General features: G+C 53.1%; 3 protein-coding genes across 3 annotated transcripts; 2 read left to right on the top strand and 1 right to left on the bottom strand.

The window, feature by feature from the left end:
* Window positions 1-6661: 6661 nt before the first annotated feature.
* PG986_013443 (uncharacterized protein) lies at window positions 6662-10912 on the bottom strand (the record flags this gene model as incomplete). Its single annotated transcript, XM_066849665.1, has 3 exons — window positions 6662-7588; window positions 7643-8224; window positions 8279-10912. 3 exons carry the CDS (start codon window positions 10910-10912, stop codon window positions 6662-6664), a joined length of 4143 nt encoding a protein of 1380 aa, XP_066693808.1.
* Window positions 10913-14300: 3388 nt separating this feature from the next.
* On the top strand, window positions 14301-17895 carry PG986_013442 (uncharacterized protein; the record flags this gene model as incomplete). Its single annotated transcript, XM_066849664.1, has 5 exons — window positions 14301-14364; window positions 14428-14561; window positions 14621-14965; window positions 15026-16515; window positions 16566-17895. The coding sequence occupies 5 exons, from the start codon at window positions 14301-14303 to the stop codon at window positions 17893-17895; spliced, it is 3363 nt and encodes a 1120-aa protein (XP_066693807.1).
* An 8-nt stretch (window positions 17896-17903) lies between these two features.
* Window positions 17904-18218, top strand: PG986_013441 (uncharacterized protein; the record flags this gene model as incomplete). The annotated part of the gene is made up of 1 exon (XM_066849663.1): window positions 17904-18218. The coding sequence occupies one exon, from the start codon at window positions 17904-17906 to the stop codon at window positions 18216-18218; it is 315 nt and encodes a 104-aa protein (XP_066693806.1).
* Between the last annotated feature and the right edge of the window lie 931 nt (window positions 18219-19149).

The raw sequence follows: 19149 nt of genomic DNA, 5'->3' as shown, positions 1-19149 counted from the left end.
ATCTGGGATGGCCGGCCCTCGTCGGCCTGCCTCATGGAGTGTGTGTGACCCTGACTCTGCTGGCTCCTGTGCTCCCTGGGCTGCTTGGGTTCCCTGGGCACCCTGGGCACCCTGGCTTTTCCTGGGTTCCTGTGCCCGCTCAGCATGGGCGGTGCAGCAACGGCAGGCAGGCGGGCAGGCGGGCAGGCGGGCAGGCATACGCTACATAAACGGCGGGAAGTCAAAATCTCTGTCTGGGCTTGTCTTGTTCTGTCAGTTGGATTAAGTTAGATGGGTTATACTACAGACTTTGTCACAACCTAAAACGTCTGATGGCGGGCAGGTATGTAGCCGCTGCGTGCATGCATTGGATTGAGCTACCTGTACCTCCCTACATCAAATAGAGGTAGGTAGGCTGTAGGTAGCTGCATACATCAGCCAATATGCTTGGACATTAGAGTTATTACTCGGTAGGAGCTACCGTGACCAGTCAAACCTGGCCAGTCCCCGCCGGAAGTGCAATGACTGTACGAATACTACTTGCTGCTGCTGCTGCCGCCGGCTACCAACAAGAGCCTCCAATATTACATACATACATATATACATACATACATACATACAGGTGAACTTTGAAGCAAGTAGGTTGATTCCAAGATTTGTGTCGGTGCTATGCACGCTTGCCGCATGTATGGCATACCATGCCATGTCACGGCCAGCACGAGAACTGGTGAGTGAGTGGGTGTCACCTCGACCATGGCCCAGGCTAGGTCTAAGCTAGGTGCCTTGGAGGGTGGGCATTCCGATTTGTTGCTACTGTACCGACCTACATGGTACGCACCCGAGTCACTATGCACTGTCCATACTCGAGCTAGCCTCGAGCGATGTTTCTCTTTTTTCTTTTATTGATTGATGCTGATGTTGTCGCATCAATCAATGGCCCTGTCCTCCTGTCCTCCTGTCCTCCTGTCCTACTCACCATGTATGTACATAATATACTCCGTATGCCCAATTCCCCGATTGCACACCTATTTGCACATGTATAACATATTACCATCTTTCGCAATGTTGTCTACATACATAAGTATGTACTTAGGTAGATCAAATTGGCTTCACGGCATATCAGCTTCCCCCTATTCCCCAGACTAAACCCTTTTTTACCCAAAAGAAAAGACCATCTCAATCACCTGCTGGTGGCTTCGCTGCTGAGGTTGAGATCGGCGAGAGTCCGAAACGGCTCAGCCGCTAGGTTAGCACATCTTTCAATAATAACAATCCCATTACTATCCCATTTCCAAGTGTTCCACCGTCGGGAGCAGTGACTGTGCATGGGCTGTGTGATGGTGCCTTGCTGCTTCGAGGCGACGCATTTGCTTCTGCTTTACTTCTTCTTCTGCTGCTATCGCCAGCTGATGCTGCTGCTTCTTTTCCCTCTTCTTCTGGGGTTTCGCCCGCCCGCCACACATACGCACACGCACACATCATCGTCCAGGAAGGCCACCAAGATTGCTGTTTGAACGCAAAAAGCTGACCAGTCAGTGAGCCGCTTCGGAATCTTATGGCCGTTCTGTGGGTCGACGGTTCCAGTCACTGCACGAAGAAAGTTGCTGGCTCGTGGCATCTTTGGCTGTTCAATGTTGTGTTCCACTCAGCGCATCTCGGCAAAGTCTAGTTCGCTGTCAGCGACCCCATTTTCGATAGAATACCCCATAATTCCCATTGGAGTCGAGTGCCAGAATGTGCCTGGTGCGTGCATAAGTACTACATAGGTGTGGTGTGTGTGTGTGTGTGTGTGTGTGTCAATGTGTGCGTACCGGTTAGGCGAGCCATAGTGCTGTATTGTACATGAAATATATAGCTATAGTTTTTTCTACAACTACCAGGTGTATGGGGAGTGGTCAGCTGCGTCTCTGTGCTCGTATGAAGACGTTGCACAAGCCATGTGTCTGGCTTGGTGTGATGATTTGGCTCCTCTGCCGTCGCCCGGCCGATACGACGTCGTCGAGAGCCGGGTGTCTTGACGACAAATTTCATTCACTGGGCCTACTACAAGTATGCAAAAATCCGGCATCAACATAAAACGAGAAACAGCCTGAAAAGTTCTGCCCCCATGCCAGCTTCTCTGGTCATGGTTGGATATCACATTGGCAAGCCACCTCCACATGCCCAGGTCCGCTTGCTTCTTTTGGGCAAGCCGGACCCATCCACACGTTCCCTGCCATGTATACTTCACTTCCATTCCGCCCTGCCTTCAGAGAGCAGTTTCTTCTGGGAGACAGCTGGAATGTGTGTACTGCGCTGGTGTAGGTACTTAGCATATGGTCTTTTTCTTCTTTTCTTCTTCTTTCCCTTTCTCGGTTTGTTCGTGCTTGATGGCCAATGGATCATGTCCTGTCCACAGTGGCCTTTCTACATACATAGAACAATTACTTGCCTTCGCAGGTCAAGAAATAATCGGTCACATACACACTTTTTACCACATCATTGCCCTGTCTGGGATCGGAATAGCTACCCATGTACATTCAATGAATGTTCTTAGGTACCTACTTGTACGTAAGGTAAGGTACATCTATTTTTTTTTAACTGGCACTCTGCAGGTGTACATAATTGGCCCCTGGTCTAGGTCCGCGGGCTATCGTCCCGAGGCCTGTCTGTAGTCCAAACCCTTGGGTAAAAAGCACTGTGCAAAGTCAATGGGAAGAAGGATGGGAATGGCCAATGGCGGGGGTCTAAGACAATGGATGATACGAATCTGTTGTCTGTTCTGATCAAATGGCCAGTGGTGGTGACCGTCGCCGTTGAAGGCGTAGGAGGAGTAGTAGGCGTAGGCACGAATTCGCTCCATGCCGCTTAACCGGTTCGTGGTCGCCAGTGGACACGGGAGCCCAAAGCGAAAATTCGGTCTTGCTGAAGCCACCGCAACCTCGTTCCGGCCGCGAGCGTTGCTACGGGATCGCAGCAAGCTCTGGCTTTATAGTCGGGCAGTATAGCTAAGCACGTCGCTGCCCAAGAGACGAGCAGGAAGGCCGACGGGTGAATGCACATGCAGGGAGACAACATATCAATTGGACTGGTCTCGAAGGGAAGTGGGAAGGGGAGGGGGTCTCGTGTGGCAAAGGCCCCCTCCGCCCATCCATCGAGCCATCCAGCAATTTAGGCCGTTGATCGACAGGATTGCAAAAGACATTCCCAAACACGGACTCCTTTTTTTTCTTGTCTCTCCCAGCTGCCGATCTATCTGGCCCTGCAGCAGTTATCTGGCCAGCTTTTGGGCCATCGATTATATTACAACCTTCACAGTTGTTTCATCTCAATAGACAGATCTCTTCCCCTAGCCCTTCAATCTCACCACAATCGTGACCCCAAGACCCTGAATCTGGGACCCCTCCACATGACGTCATCGCGCATACCTAAGCCAAGTGGTCCCGTCTCTGGCACCGTCCCAGCAATAATCCCAATATAACCCGACGCCTAATAGCAAGCACAAGAGCTCTCTCTGTCAACAAACGGCTCCTCGAGATATTGCGATCCAGTGGCCCATGCCACGCCATGCTATGCCACGCTGCTCCGTCGGTAAGACCAGGGAGGCAAGGCTAGGCTGAGGGAGTGCGAGGTGGGCAGTGGGTGCGGTGCAGAGCCGAGCTTTTCACTTTTCACTTGCTGCTGCTTACCTCTGCCACTCGCTCGCTCGTATTGCCCGGCCTCTCTGCCTGCCTGCCTGCCTGCCTGCCTGACATACACACTTCAGTACTGACCTGTCGTATCCACGTGCCGGAGGCTGCGAGCACAGGTCAGGGTCCATAAAAGCCGGAAAACTTCGCTGAACTCATTCTGGAAGGACCCTTATGAAACATGGCACAAGGATGGCCAAATGTGAACCTTCCTGGGCGGGTCCTTTTCCTTCATAAGCCTGAGCCAGTCCTTGGCCTAAGAGCTAGCGGTCAGCTATTATTGCCCGCCAACCCACGACAACTCGGAATGGACCTCGCACCTCGGTCCGTCTCTGGAGACGCGAGCGCCTTGTTCTTTCGATCAAGCCAACCCTTGGTTTATTATCATCATCCTTCGTAGCGGTGTTTTGGTTCATGTCAAGTACCGCCAGCCGCAGCCGTTGGCGGCGGTAACGGGCGGGCTCTCTCTAAATCAACCGGAATAAAGGGGCAAGGCAGGCCAAGAGGTCCGGAAGCCCGGCCTTCTGGCATCCCCGGATTAGTGACTGGCAACCTGAACCTCGCCCAATTTCCGATAACAAACAATTCGCTGATCGAAACGGCCTCGTTCTTTTGCCCGGCAGAGCAGCCGCAGCACGCATCCACGAAGAGCGGTGATCTCTGATGCTTTGCACGATCTGAGCCAAGAGAATGCTATATCGTCTTTTCCCTCCATGAAATCTGACGGGTGTGGCCAAACTGTCGTCTCACCGGCCGCGCCGCTGGAGAAGCACGAGGCACAAGGCACGAGGCACGCACTACACACATACTACGTACTACATAGTTCAAGGGATCGCAGACCGCCAAATTGTGGTCTGGTCCAGCAGTAAAAGGCAGCCCAAGGCCCCCGCTTCTTCTGTTAGCAAGGAGCCCGCAGCTGGACCTGCCCGCCATGCCGCTCGGGGCGGGCTCAAAAGTGCATCACGTAGAAGTGGCTCGCTCGCAGGCGCCAGCCAGTACCCGTCGCGGCGGCTGCGGCCAAGGCACAGAAAAGCGGCAGCAGCAGCAACCTGCTCGAGTGCCGATCTGGGTATGCACACACATACACTCGCACATACCACTACAAACACATACACCGGCCAGTGTTTCAGGCCGTCAAGGAGTAAACCGTATATGGCGATTCATCGACGCCCTCTTCGCGTGGTGAAGATGGGAAAAGCCGTGATTCGACTGGCTTTTGCCGACACTTGGGCTGGCTAGCCTGGTAGCTGGGGGTCGCTGTTGTCCACAACCCCTGCAACTCATCCCATGTTTTTTTTTCCCTCTCCCCCCTCGAGCATTTTCTGGGTCTTTGTCGATTTCCCAATCTCGAGATTGGAGTCAAGAGCCAGTCGAGGCCCAACGGCCATGCTCGCGCATCCCTACCTGTAACGACTTGCCTGGCGGGATGCGACCGTATGATGGCCCCTCGTCCTTGGGGCTTCCTTTGGGGCTTCCTTGGAGGAGGGCAGCCCCTCGTGCCTGGTGGCACCCAAGTGGGAGTCCCGGGTCGTTTGCATATGCCCCCTCGGTCTTAGCCGGAGCTCGACATACAGATGTGAAGATTCGGAACGCAGGCATCTCCAGTCTATACACACAGGCCTGTCAAACAAATGCCTTGGAAGTTGAACTGGGGAAACCAGGGTGCGAGCTAACGTAATTCCATGTTCGTGACTGATAAGCCAGATACAACGCGAGTCGAGGTCTCACGTTGCTCAAACTATAGACAGTCTACACCGCACTGCGTACGGCTGCTTGCTCATCAAGTAGCACCCCTTCCTTGGCGACATATGTCGCTCGACTGCGTTATCCCGCACGCGCCCGCAATACAACATTCTAGCAGCATGAACTATGTGACTGGCTATCGGCACGTGGTCCAGACGTGCAATACAAAGGAAACCAGGCAAAACGTTCTATGTAGGGATACACAATGGGACACAAGATCAACGATCGATCCAGAGAGTGCCTGACTGCCGGGTCCCAATTTTGGATATCTGTTCGCCACAGTCCCTTTAATCAGCCACCTCATGGCAGTCCCTGGCAGCCTTGCTCACCGTCGCCTCCTCCCTGTGCGGAGTGAGCGAACCGCGATACTACCGAACATTATTCATGCATGAGCTTGTTCCGGCGCACAGGTCGTAAGGCGGAAGCTGTGTTTCTGTGTGGTCCAAGTTCACCGTCCCACTGTAATCTTTCCTCATCTGCATGACCATGCGACAAAATAGCCTTCCGCATGTCAGGACCCGAGCAATTCTGCGAGTGAGGCCATCGCAGGGAAGATGATTCAGCTTGACTTGGGCATATTCCGGCCCATGACTATACGTAATTACAGACAACGGCACAAATCGACCCGAGATGACCCAGCCTGATTTTCCCCTTGGGGAAGTTGGAGGGAGTCGTGCTACATACAGATGGCTCGAATTCGTGTTTATGTGTTGGATTAATTACTGGAAAGGCCCAAAGGAAATCGCAGTCAACCAAATGTCTTGCCATCATGAGGGTATAGAATAACGACAAAGATGATGATGACGACGCCCGAATGAACCAGCTAAAAATAGCCGCATGGGGAAAAGGAAACACTAACGCCGTTACGCTTCGCTCCTCCCACACACCTCGTCTCCCCGTAACCCCCGTGGTGAGCCACTATGTAAACATTCTGCGGCTCGGGAAGGGGCCGATGCTTGGATGCAAAGTCACAGCTCGACGCTTCCCATCACTAGTGCTCCTGTCACTTCCCATATGACATGATAAAACCATGTTCGAACAACGTGAATCGGCGTCATGCCTGCCGGGCCACACCCTCATTCACAGCAGAGCTGGCAAGCATGTCCCGGTCTGTCGCCAAGCACAGGAAGTTTGGATGACTGTCCCGAGTCATGCTCCCGCAATGTGCCGCCCCGTCTGGCACCCACCGCCCATACCAGCGGTACTACAGTGATAATGTATACACGCCGTAAAGGGTATGCTGCTCGTCACAATGCCCGTGGAAGGAGGTTTCATCTTCTCGGTACGCCGCCACGGCCGAATCCCCCACTGCCGCCGCCATTCCAACCTTGTGCGACGCTCTGCTTCCAGATCATCTGCGCTGCGTTCTGTGCAGCCAGGCGCTCCTTCTGACGGTGCCGATGTTTCAGGTAGTCCGCAGCTTCCGGGCGCATGCGAAGGATCCGGAGAATCATGTCGTCGCTGGGGTCAGCCTGCGCTTCTTTGCGCTTCTCCTCCTTGGCCCGGCGCATGGTGCCTAGGTTACGGCTCATCATGATACTCTTGCCACGACGAATTGTTCCCATCGAGGCAAAGGCCGGGCCTGCGCCCACGCCCATGCTGCCAAAGGACGCGGGAGCAGAGAGACGGTTCGGGTTCGAGGTGAGCTGCTGCTGCATCGCCTGCTGCTGGCGCTGGGCTGTGGCTGCAGCCATGCGCTCTGATGTGTGAATCAACTGGTCGGTCTGTTCAAAGTAGAAGAAGTTCAGCGAGGCGAGCTCGTGATACTTAGGCGACTTGAGGACTTCGGCAGGGACGCCGAGAACCTCGCCGTCTTCATCTCTTGCATTGAAGAACTCGAAGAGCAACCCGAGCCACTTATACACCACCTCGCATTCCCGCTCGGTCAGTGGCTTCTGGTTCGATGGCTTATCAGACAGGGGGGGCACAAGAAGCGACTCGATCGCCATAAGCACCTCTTTCCAAAGACGTGTCATGACAGCAACCATGGTGGCTTCTGTAAGCGTCTGCTTCATAATGGCGAAATTGTCGTTGAAGTAGGTGAAAAGCGACTGGAGCGCGTTCTCGATATCAGCACTGGTGATAGTCGGCACGCGAGATTGACGCTTGAAGAAGATCTGAGCGGACTGCATAATGTTTCTGCCGAGTAGGTTGCGAAGATTCTCGTGGGATAAAGTCGAATTGATATGTGCCGTAAGCTTGACATCATGTTAGCGCGCATTCCCATTGATGATGGGCGTGGGTTTCCATACCTTGTCGGTGATTCCTCGAACCATGTCTCGCTCCGCCCGTTTGAGAAGTCTGAAGGCCTTGCCAAAGTAGAACTGGATGTCGTCTCGCTCGCCTTCCATGCTGACACGAAGAAGTATGCGTCCTTGCGTATCGAGTTCGAGCCAGAACTCTCTCGGCAGGTAGTCACTGAAATGTATTGGATCAAGCTTCAGCGACGTTCGCCCAACAAAGTCATGGTCCCCGAAAGTATCGTAATCCCATATTGTTGCAACGACATTCAGGGGACCAGTGACGGTGATATCGACAGACTCGTCCCACCGGGGATTCAAGCTTCTCATGACCACTCTGGTCTTGGCCAGGCGCTTTTGGTACTCGTCGCCCAGAACCACATAGGGATCACTAGTGCCATTCGCGTCACAAGCTTTCAAGTCCTCGGCTTCGACGATCTTGATCGTAAACACATATTTGTTCGGCCGCTTGGCTTGCTTTCTAAGTCCATCGGCTTTCTCCAACACAACAGCACAAGCGTCAACATTCATGGACTTCTCTAGTTTGTCCAGCTCTTGCATGGCATACTCGACGTTGTTGAGTTTGACAAGCGACTATAAGAATATCAATAAGGGTTTCGTTTGTGTGGTCTGGCTTGCTCGACTCACCTGGGAATAGAATTGGAATGGCTCGAACTTGTCTTTCGTATTCCACGCATCCTTTGCGTACTTCATGAACTTGCCCTGAGTTGTTTGCGCGGCCTCGGCCTCGGCCTCTTCGTTTGTCCTCGGGGTATTCATTTCTCTGAAAAACTCCGTGTCTACAATCTCGCAGTACTTGCATACACCATTAGCAAAGATCCTTGACAGAGATGTCATGAACCGCGCATGGTGAACATCGTTGTCCCAACCAAGCTGGAATATCTGGTCTGCAGTCTGGTTGAAGCTTCTGAACATATCAATAATCGAATTACTGTGCCGTTCAGAATCTAAAGTTATGTGTCCCTCTCCTTGTGACCGTACTTGGAAGTTGTCCAGTTTGATGGCTTCAGTGACAATTTGATCTGTCAATTGTTCGGCATTTTCGATCCATCGCCAGACGAAGCCGACCAGGACTTCCTCGATGTCAAAGGAGAACGGTTTATCCGGCAAAGACGAGTGGTGGATTTGACGTATCTCACAAAGTTCCCGGTAAAGCGCGAAGCCATCGTCGGACCCAAACTCGATGCCTTGGGCTTGTGCAACTTCAATGATTTGGATGATACATGATTCGGCATCCTGTTCGAATGACGGGAACATTGTTTCCACGAGGATGGTCAGAGGGTTGACCCCCATGATCTCTGGCTTAGATCGATACCGTTTCTTGATCCTTTCACATAGTTTAACCACACTCTTGCCCAGTTGGACGACGTGGTTAAAGTCCCATTCTTCTTTCTGCACTGGAAGAACATCCTCGAGGAACCCGCGGTAAACCGCTGCAGCCTTGGCCTGAAGACCCTCTCGTAATGTGTTCGTGTAATTCTCGTCCTCCTCAGGCCGTGTGGAGAAGCTGGGGTCACACTTGATGTGATTGTCAAGTACGTGCAAGGCTGGGCCAACCGAAGGGGGTTTAGTATCGTAACAATTCATGAAGGTGTCGTACAACTCGCGGAGGAGGGCCTCGTGAAGGGAATTCAGAGTGTGTTGATAGACAGCAAAGTCGTGTAGTGTCCATTTGCTCCTGTCTATGGTTGCCAGGCTTTCATTGAATAAGTATATGTGAGGCGGCTTCTTGGGCTCAGGTGGTGCCTCTTTTACCAGTTCGAACGCATTGTCCAGGTCCGGTACGGTAAATTGTGTATCTAGGAATCTGCCGGCTGCCACCTCCAGGAAGACGACTAAGCGCGTGAACTGAGGAATCCGCCATTGCACACATAGCTCTGTCAAGAGGTCCATGGAAACGTCCGAGAACGGGCCAGTCTGCTCCGAATCTTCACCATGGACAGCGTCGAATTCCATGGTATACTTGGCTATGGTTTTGAAGAAGGCACGAGGTTCTGGCGGAATGAACGTGTAGTGTGCCTCATCAACGCTCCTGATACTGCTGCTATCATCCAAGGTCATGGACCCGAGGTTGAGCTGGTCAAGGCTATACTCAGAGCCAGGGCTCGACAAGACTCTTCCGATGTCTGAATAGGCTTGGTCTTCGGCGGAAGATGAGCCTGGGCTCGAAGGCAAGGGCTTCTCCACCGCCGCAAAATACGTCGAAGTTCTGTTCAGACGTGGATTGGCTGTGAGAATATCCATCATCATCTGGGACAGATGAGGGGCCTCTGCTTTCTTCCACTCTTGGTATGCCTCGTCAACATCAAAGTCTCTACTCTGCAACGCCCCGGCCATACCAGAGTTCATGCGGTGCTGATATGATTTGAGATCCTTCAGTGCAGCCTCTTCGGTCCAGTTGGGCCTTTGTGCATCAATATGCTCCTGTACGTCCGAGTTGGAGACACCGAAGATCCTGGCGACTGATTGTACCATTGGCATGTCTTTCACATCATAGCTCAGAGGAACCGTGACTTCGACCGTGGTTCCCCCGTTCTGTCCGGTGTCGATAAAGAGGTTCTGATCGTTCGTGAGGAGCTTGTTCTCCAGAGTCTTTAGGCGGCTCATGAGTTCAGGCTTGTCTCGATCGCTTCCCATATCTCTCAAGATGGTGCTCACGAGCCGCACGAACATGGCCAGGTGCCTGTCGACGAGAGTCTTCCAATGGTCGTCACCTGGCTTATCTGTCGGGGCAGCGCGGCATGCCTTGGTCGCAGAGGAGAAGAATATCAAGATGAGAGGCTCCAGTTTTCGTTCCTTGTCAATGCTCTTTCGAAAGCTTTGGTCGGTAAAAGCAGTGTAGGCTTCGCCAAATGTTCTCTTGAGGGCGGCGTCATTGTATCCCGGGGCTCGTTCGGTTCCCATCAGCACACCCGTCATTCGCTTCTCCAGTGGGCTACGGAAGCCGTGGGGCAGCTTCACGCTCCCTGAATTTCCAGGTATGAACTCCTTGACGAGGTCCGCGACATTGGCAACACTAGAGGCGTGGGATCGTGTTGTAGGTTTCGGTGCAGGCACAAACTGCTTTCGCTTCTGCTTTGGTTGGAGGAGGTAGTGCAGGTAGGCAACCCTCAGCGCATATGTGTAGGCGTCATCGTGGCTCACGGTGAGCTGTCGGGCACTCGAGCTGGTCCGGCTGCGTCTGTCGCCTCTCTCGCCTCTCTGTACGCTGTCGAGTCGACGATTGAGCAACTGGAACGACTTCCTCGATCCCTGGGACATGGCGACGAAGGGTCTACACGTCGGGCGATGTGTCTTGCTGCGTGCGCCGGTGGTCGGTCAACTATGGGATGATGGTGTAGACGGTCATCACAGACTGACCGACTTTAGACCAATCAATCGAGCCTCGACGTAGCTGGAAATGGCGGCAATGGTAAGAGTGAGGAAGGGAGAGAAAGAGAGAAGAATCGGAGCAGAAATGGCGACACGGGCTCAAAAGTCGATGGAGGATCTTGTTGACCTGGCCTGTATCTCGGGTGGGTTTTGAGTTCAAGCGCTGGGGCTCGGGAAAGGTTAGGTTTAGATTTGGGACAACGTCATTGCCCAAGGCGACGCATGATACGATGGGAGAAGAACGAGGGGCTGGATTGTCCCAGGAAAGGAAATGCCGCTGAAGCAAATTGAATGCCCCTGACGCTATCGCTGTGTGTACCGACAGTACACATGCCCGAAATAGACGGAATATTGCTGCGGCGGCTAGTCCCTACCTAAACGTTCGAGCCTGCACGCTAACCTGGGGAGGTAGTGAGTGCCAGGTTCGTACAAGTAGTAGCACGAGGTGCTAGGGACTTTGGGACCTGTTGGGGCGCCTGGTTCATTGATTGATTGATTGATATTAAAGTCGGTGAGCTGGGCACAAACGACATTGATGGAAGTACCCCCAGGTGCATGTCGTCAGGTAATAGCGCCCCGTACCGCAACTGGCAACAGAGCATTGGATCAATGATGATGAGCCTCCAATTCAGATTGATCGATACTCTCTCCCTCTCTCTCTACTCTCTCCCTTCTCTCTCTATTGCTCCAAAGCAATCTCCCAGGCCCCCGGCTTCAAAAACACGCTGGCCAAAGAACTGTGAGAGCATCCGGATCGCCAAGTCAACAAACAAACGCCGTCGCTGTCATTGCACAGGTGACCTTAGCAGCCATGTAAGTACATGTATGTAGTTGACCCCCCGCCCCCTAGGTAGCATCCATCAATGCTCATCAAATGTATTGCGACCCTCGCATTCGCCAGTCACGGTAGGGCGCTACAGGCGGACGTCGTAGGGCAGGGCTTTCAATATCCTTCACCATGCGTCGGGAAAAGACGACGAGGACGGGGGCGCGTGCAGTACTCGTTCCGTCCGACCATGGAAGAAGATCAGGCCGTGAAGCAGGGCAACCTAAGCGCACGCGAGAGGAGAAGTGGGATATCTGCGATTCGCTCCAAAATGCCCGAATCGTGAGTCTATTTGTAGTACACACGAGATAGACTACTCCACCGGCCCCGTTGACAAACATGCCTCCAGGTCGAAAACTAGTCGCCTAGCCGTGTTGTATGGCGCACATAATCTGGTATTGTTCTTCAGGCCATCCACTTAGGCACAAGCAAGTGAGCGTGTTTCTCGATGTTATAACTGGGGGCATTAGCCATTCGTTGGATGCTGCTGGAGTCGAGTAACGCCCTGCAGAATAGTGCGATCGACTTGGTGGTGAAGCGGGGCCTGCTCAGCCTGAATAGCTTCGCGAGTGCATGCACATGAGTACGAGTAGTCAGAAAAACGACCGCGTGGTATGCCAGTAGCGTATCTAGTATAAAGCGAGGGCATCAAAGCACCAGGGCGCCTATAGAAGGAGAAAAACGATGTTGCAACCGCCCACTACATACCTAGGTACCTGCCAGTTATGTAGGTAATGGGCCGAGGATACATATGTACCTTCTGACATTGGCGGCAATCATTACCCCTGGCTCATACCGTCCTCCTCTGTCCTCCTGCTTCTTCCATTGTAGCCTAGAATACGAATGCATGGCGTTTTCAACGAGGCTTGTTCCTACCCATTACGTACGCGTCCATGGTACTCGTGCATCCTCGCCACTCCTGGTCGGATTCACAAACGACAAGCAGACGAATGAACACAAAATCCGTAAGCACAGCTTGTATGGCACTGGCGTTGTATAGGTATAGGTAGAGATATGGGTATACTCCGTACGGAGGACATGTAGTCGGTTGTATGTATGTATATAGCAAGCTGCCAGGAGACAGTCATACGCCGTCGCATACGCACATGGTCATACACGGATACGATATCGCGGCGCATTCTTTTCCTCGAGGAAGGGGTCATGTGCTTGGCTGCTTGCTCGGTTGACACATTCCAATAAAGCCAGGCGATTCACAAAGCAAGTAAGTGACCGGACAGCCAACAGAGGACGAGTTTCGACCTTTGGTTACTTACTTAAGGTAAGTACGTAATTCCAGTGCTGCTTGCAGCGTCTTGCAAGGGCCACACATAACAACAGCCTTGGTGATATGTTACGAAGTATGAAGGCAGAGTAGGTAGAGTACAGGTAGGTGCATGGTGACAGGTTCGTGGCCACCCCTCAAAACTTTAATACCTATAGAGGCGATGAGGGGGGCCGCAGACATCTAGATGCATTTGATAGACCTGGTTGTCTTTTATCTTTTTATCTTTTTCTCCTTCGTCTTCTTTTCTGTCACTGCTGGGAGTTGTGGTGGATTCCAGCCAAATACGTCCTGCTATAGGTACGTGCCAAGTCCACCTTACATGGTTCATATTGATAGGTGCTAAGGTTGTCGTTAACTCCGTAGTTAGGTACCTGGCTCGGCATCATTTCTTTGATGAATCAGGCAAGTCACTTCAAGTTAGTTCTTCCCTCTTCCCTCTTCCCTCGTCCCTCGTGCCGGGATGCTGGCTACGGACGAGATAAGAGACTGCCCTACAGGAGCATGCATCCAGTGCATTAACAAATGGCTACTTACAAGTACCTAGGTCCAGGTTCGTTGCAGCGTGGTCTCGGCATCGGTCTCGTCCCCTTAGCCAATCCGCCTCCAGTCTTCATGTATCAATCAAGTGGCTCTTCCCAGCTCACAGTCATTAGAAACAACAACCCCGCCAGCCCCCGTCACATTCAAACCTAAGCTTTTTGGAGCACCAGATTGGCCGGCCGACGTCGTAGCCCCCCCTCTGTCGCATATCTCCCACTGCAGTATACTGGGCTGCTACTGCTGCTACTGCTGCTGCTGCTGCTGCTGCTGCTGTCGCTGCTACTGCTGCTACCACCCTTACATACATACATACTGACATACATCAGTACCTCATACTCCCAGTTCGGCCAAACACCAAGTACACTACATCCATTGATTGCACCGCCTACCTTACTGTATCGACGGCATGATTTGCTTACAACCTTCGATTCCCTCGACTTCCCCAGCATTGAATTGACTCGCCCTGGCCATTCAACTTCCGCCCTTGCATTTCTATTTGCATCCAGTCCCCGTCCCCGTCCCCAGACGACGAAAGAATATCAGTACCGTTTTCGCGCGCGCTTTCCGGACTGTGAACACCACGTCGTGACTCGCGGCCAACTTACTGGCTGCAGCCTTCTGCAAACATGGGCATTGTCAGTAGCCGACTCGACGATGGCGCCGCCATCTACCTCAGAGATCAGAATCGATGTGAGTGCGCAGACTGCATCGCGTTGCATTTATGCGCCAGGAGTGCTGACCCTCTTTCTGTAGTATCGATATCTTCTCTAGTCATATCAAACCCTCGAAGGCGCTCCGCCGTCACCGTCGTCCCCAATGCTTTCCCAGCGACGCGAGCCACAGCCACACGAGCGCCGGGCGATACTGGTTCTGTAGAGTTTGTGCAGGTTCGTTGCATATGCGGAAATGCTGTTCTTTGCAGCAAGTCTGACTGCGTTTAAACTAGGACAACGAACCTTCTGCGACCCCAAACTTCTTACTGAAGCTCAGCAACGAAGACGAGCTCGTCTTCAATTTCACATTCATCGTGCGGCAAGAAGCCGGCGCCAGCCCGACGAATACGAACATCAACGGCCTTACCTACGTCTATGCATCCACGGCAAGGGAGGTGGAGAACCTCGTCACCAGGGAGTTTCATGCAGACCCCAACTTACACAAGAACTCCAATGTCGAGCTAGTAGGGGACTTCAGTACCGGCGGCAGTTCCTCGGTAAGCTTTGAGTGGTCTTGGAAATGGAAGCCGCCACGGCCCATCGAGGACAGGGGAGGCGGTTGGAGGAATACTTGCAGCGTATGTGTCATCGACAGTGGGAGGGGGAGAGATGGACGCCAGTTGCTGACATGCCGGTAGTTCGTCGAGTACGACCCAAGAGCCCACAAGCTCGTTACACTTGCCAGCTTCTCGTTTTGGGTTGCAAGTAAGCATCTGCCTGGAGTCGCGATAGAATTGCTGCCTGCGAGTCCTAACGAACCAACAGATGCCGGATTCGCTCCCAGCCATCCAAGCTCACCATCTCCAGTCTTCCAGCTAGCCGTTCCTCCCAAGATTCGCGTTGCCTCGGCCCAGTCGGTCGACTCACGCATTAGTGAGCAAGATGAGCCCGGGTCGCCCCTGAACTTGCACTATGACCTCTCACCTGCTGTGCCCACCATCTCCCAGTCCACGTATCAATCCGTCAAGGTTGACGTGGCTTGCCCCAGGCCCGGCGACGACATGACTGCGGGTGACGACGGCCCGGTCTTTCGCGCCACAATGAAAGCGCTCGAGCAAAAGACGGGCAATATGCGGGCACAGATGAAGAAGGTGCTGAAGAAGGCGGACCATGCTTATGTGGCCCAGCTCGAAGCCAACGATGCATTCACGAGCTTCATCGACGCGCTGCGGGAAGCCGCCTCGACTAATGCCAATGCTGTTCAGCCCGCACTGAATCACTACTTTGACCATATCGCCAAAGAAATCGCATCGTACGAACGGCAGAACGCAATAAACTTACAAAAGATCATTGTGGAGCCCGTCAGCAGGCTGTACACTTTCGACATTAAACAAGCAGAAAGCAAGAAGCGCGACTTTGAAGAAGAAAGCAAAGATTACTACAGCTACGTGTCACGTTATCTAGGCCAACGACAAGATTCGGTCAAAACCAAGAAGTTAGCCGACAGCGACACAAAGTACCAGACAAAGCGGCGCAACTTCGAGCTGAAACGTTTCGATTACTCTTCTTTCATGCAGGATCTGCATGGTGGTCGCAAGGAACAGGAAGTACTGTCTCATCTCACAAGATATGCCGACGCTCAAGCAAGGGGTTTCCTGAACACGGCCAAGAAGATAGATAACCTGTTGCCCCAGCTGGAAGCTCTCTCGACCGAGGTCCAAGAAGCCGACAAGGAGTTCCAGTATCAACGGCGGGAGAGAGAGGAGAAACGTCGCGTCTTAGAGAAGAGTAATCTCCAGTATAACGAACCGGAGGGTCTCATCTCTGCCCCCGGCATTGGCGTTGTGGGCGCTCTATCCAATGGCGTAGTGTCAACCTCGGAGGGGGACCTTGGCCGCGCTGATAGTACAGGCTCGCAATTAAGGGCTGTGCCAACCAGCAATTCGGGCTCAGCCACCGTGGGAAGCGAAATCACACGCTCGCCCGGCAGTCTGCACCAGACAGCCGGGAGCCCCGCGCAAAATGCCAAGTTCAAAGGGATTCGCGATCTTGAGGAACGAGACCTCAGCATGGTGGCCATTGCTGAAAAGAACTCGGCCCAACGCAAGGAAGGTCTCCTCTGGGCCCTGAACCGGCCCGGAAGCCATGTTGACCCCAGGGCGTTGACAAAGCAGCAAGGATGGCACAAGTGAGTATGGCGGCACCCGGGATGTTGATCAGCTAAACTAACTTGATTAGATTTTGGGTGGTGCTGGATCAAGGCAAACTATCCGAGTACAGTAACTGGAAGCAGAAGCTCGACCTTCACATGGACCCCATCGACCTGCGCATGGCATCTGTTCGGGAAGCGAGGAATGCAGAACGAAGGTTTTGCTTCGAAGTGATCACTCCGCAATATAAGCGCGTTTACCAGGCTACCTCGGACGAGGACATGAACAGCTGGATCGTAGCCATCAACAATGCCTTGCAGAGTGCGGTAGAAGGTCATGGGCTCAGAGAAAAGCCGTCTACGGCGTCTTCAGCTAGTGACACCCCGAGCCTGAAACGAGACATTGGCTCGATACTTACAGGCAAAAGTATTAGCCTGAACCATGGGCACAGCCAGAACGTGAGTGGTTCGGCGGTGCCCCCTCGCCGCACGACGGTTGGGGCTCGGCCAGGTCTCAGCCATAGGCCCTCGAGCAGTACATATGACGAAAGCCCTGATAAGCTCTTGCAATCGCTTCGCGACAACGATCAAGGCAACTGCTGGTGTGCAGATTGCGGCAGTGGATCCAAGGTGGAATGGGTTTCCATCAACCTGGCCATTATCCTGTGTATCGAGTGCAGTGGCATCCACCGGTCTCTTGGAACCCACATCAGCAAAGTCAGGTCGTTGACTCTTGACATCACCTCGTTCACGCCCGACATCATCGAATTGTTAATGCTGGTAGGAAATCGAGTCTCCAATATGGTGTGGGAATCCAGATTGGAGCCGAACGTCAGACCGGGACCACAGGCGACTCGTGAACAGCGCCTGAGGTTCATCACGGCAAAGTATGTGGACAGAGCGTTTGTCGAGCCCATCTCTGCCACACTGTCGAGGTATCCGTCAGCCGACGAGACACTGCTTGCAGCAATTAAGCGAAGCGAGATCCAGCAGGTCATATACGCCTTGGCCCTGAAAGCGAACCCAAACGTGCTGGATAAATCGCGGGGCACGCATCCAGTCTTTCTCGCCCTCGCTGCTGCCGACCCAGCATCGCCTTCCCCGACGATGACGAGCGCGGAGGGACGCTCCGAGCCCAATATACGAACAGTGCCCTTCCCAATCGCTGAGATGCTGGTCCAGAACGGAGCTGAAATCCCGAGCACTATGCCTGCGATCCCTCTCAGCCGTAGCGCGCAGCTCTACATAGAGCAGAAGAGAGGTCGCGCGGCTGCCATCGAAGGAACGGGCTCGTCTACGGGCGCCTCGAGTCTTAGTCCTAGCCCCAGCGAGCGACTCCCGCAGCGGGATAAGGACCGTCTGCAGAAGCGTATCAGTGCGGGAGGCCGCCTTGCTAGATCTCCTATAGCCGAGCGATAGAGACAGCTATGGCCATATGCTACGGGCTCCAGCACACCATCGACCGTGTCACTGCCATCATCACCGTTGTCGCCGTTGTCGCCGCCACCAACAAGCAAGTGGCTGTTTCGCGCGAAATCCTTTACTGGGTCGCCTACGTCCACGAGTCCTTCGGAGCGGAGCAGACGACGGTCGCGCTTGTCTGCCCCCTCGCTACAGAATTCGTGTGCAGCGACGCTCAGTGCGCTCTGTTTTCGCGGCACACAATCTACAGCGCAGATTTCACATATCCCAATGTCTCCTTGCGCGGGCGACACACTCGAAAGCCCCCATGCACGATATGACGTGTAAATCTGACGGACCAACCAACGATGCAAGGCTATATTCTCCTGTCTGGTCTAAGCTGTCAAAGACGGATCATCAGGCGGGGGCTTCTGGGGGGGCTATTGCTACGGCTCTACCTGCCCAGGGCGACTATCCGGCACAATTTGCCTAACCTTTCTTACAAGGTATCGTATGAAACCACATATCACGAATCGACGCCAGAAGGAATTTTATTTTGGCTCATATTAGCTCGGTACCGTTCACGAAGAGCTGCTACTCGAATAGAGTCTTCTGGGTTTATCATTTGAGGGAAGGATGTCTTTTTAGGTATATACCAAGCAGGTTTACGAATGGAATCCGTAAGCAGTAGTGTGGGTACCGAACAGGTCGCGAACCCCCACCCCTTTTGTCCTTTTTCATTTCTTTCTTGTTCTTATTGACGACAAACCGATATCCATGGCGAGAACGACGACGAGAGGGTCGTGGTCTGCTCTGAAATTACATTGCGACGCAAAGCTTCACTCGAGGAAAAAAAAGGAGGAGAAGCCGAGTGTGGGAAAGGATTGGCTATACATTGCATTATACGGACACGGGGGGAATATGGGCAAGTGAGAAAGGCAAAGAAACCTCTCGTGGACTGAGCGTTGCGACTGTGGTTGGATTACAATATCCACATCTTGGTCAGCTAGACCATAGTCTTGTGTGTGTATGGATAGGATAGTAATGGTAATGCCCATGTGTATGATGCCAAGGACCAACGAATAAAAGAGATTCTAGTTTCGCATTGCGGCTAGCTACGTATGCTTTACCCACTCGCCTGTATCGTCGACAAGACTATGCTGGCCCAGCGCAGCGACTCCGTGTTGTATTTCTGGATCGGATGCCCTGGAGCATCATTCCCAACAACAACAACAACCCGACATGCACCAGGGGAACTGGATAGTACAGATT

Source organism: Apiospora aurea (genome assembly GCF_038362705.1).
Source record: "Apiospora aurea strain CBS 24483 chromosome Unknown utg000009l_segment0_segment0, whole genome shotgun sequence".
In the NCBI taxonomy this organism is placed as follows: domain Eukaryota; kingdom Fungi; phylum Ascomycota; class Sordariomycetes; order Amphisphaeriales; family Apiosporaceae; genus Apiospora; species Apiospora aurea.
This window is presented reverse-complemented; position numbering and strand designations above follow the sequence as displayed.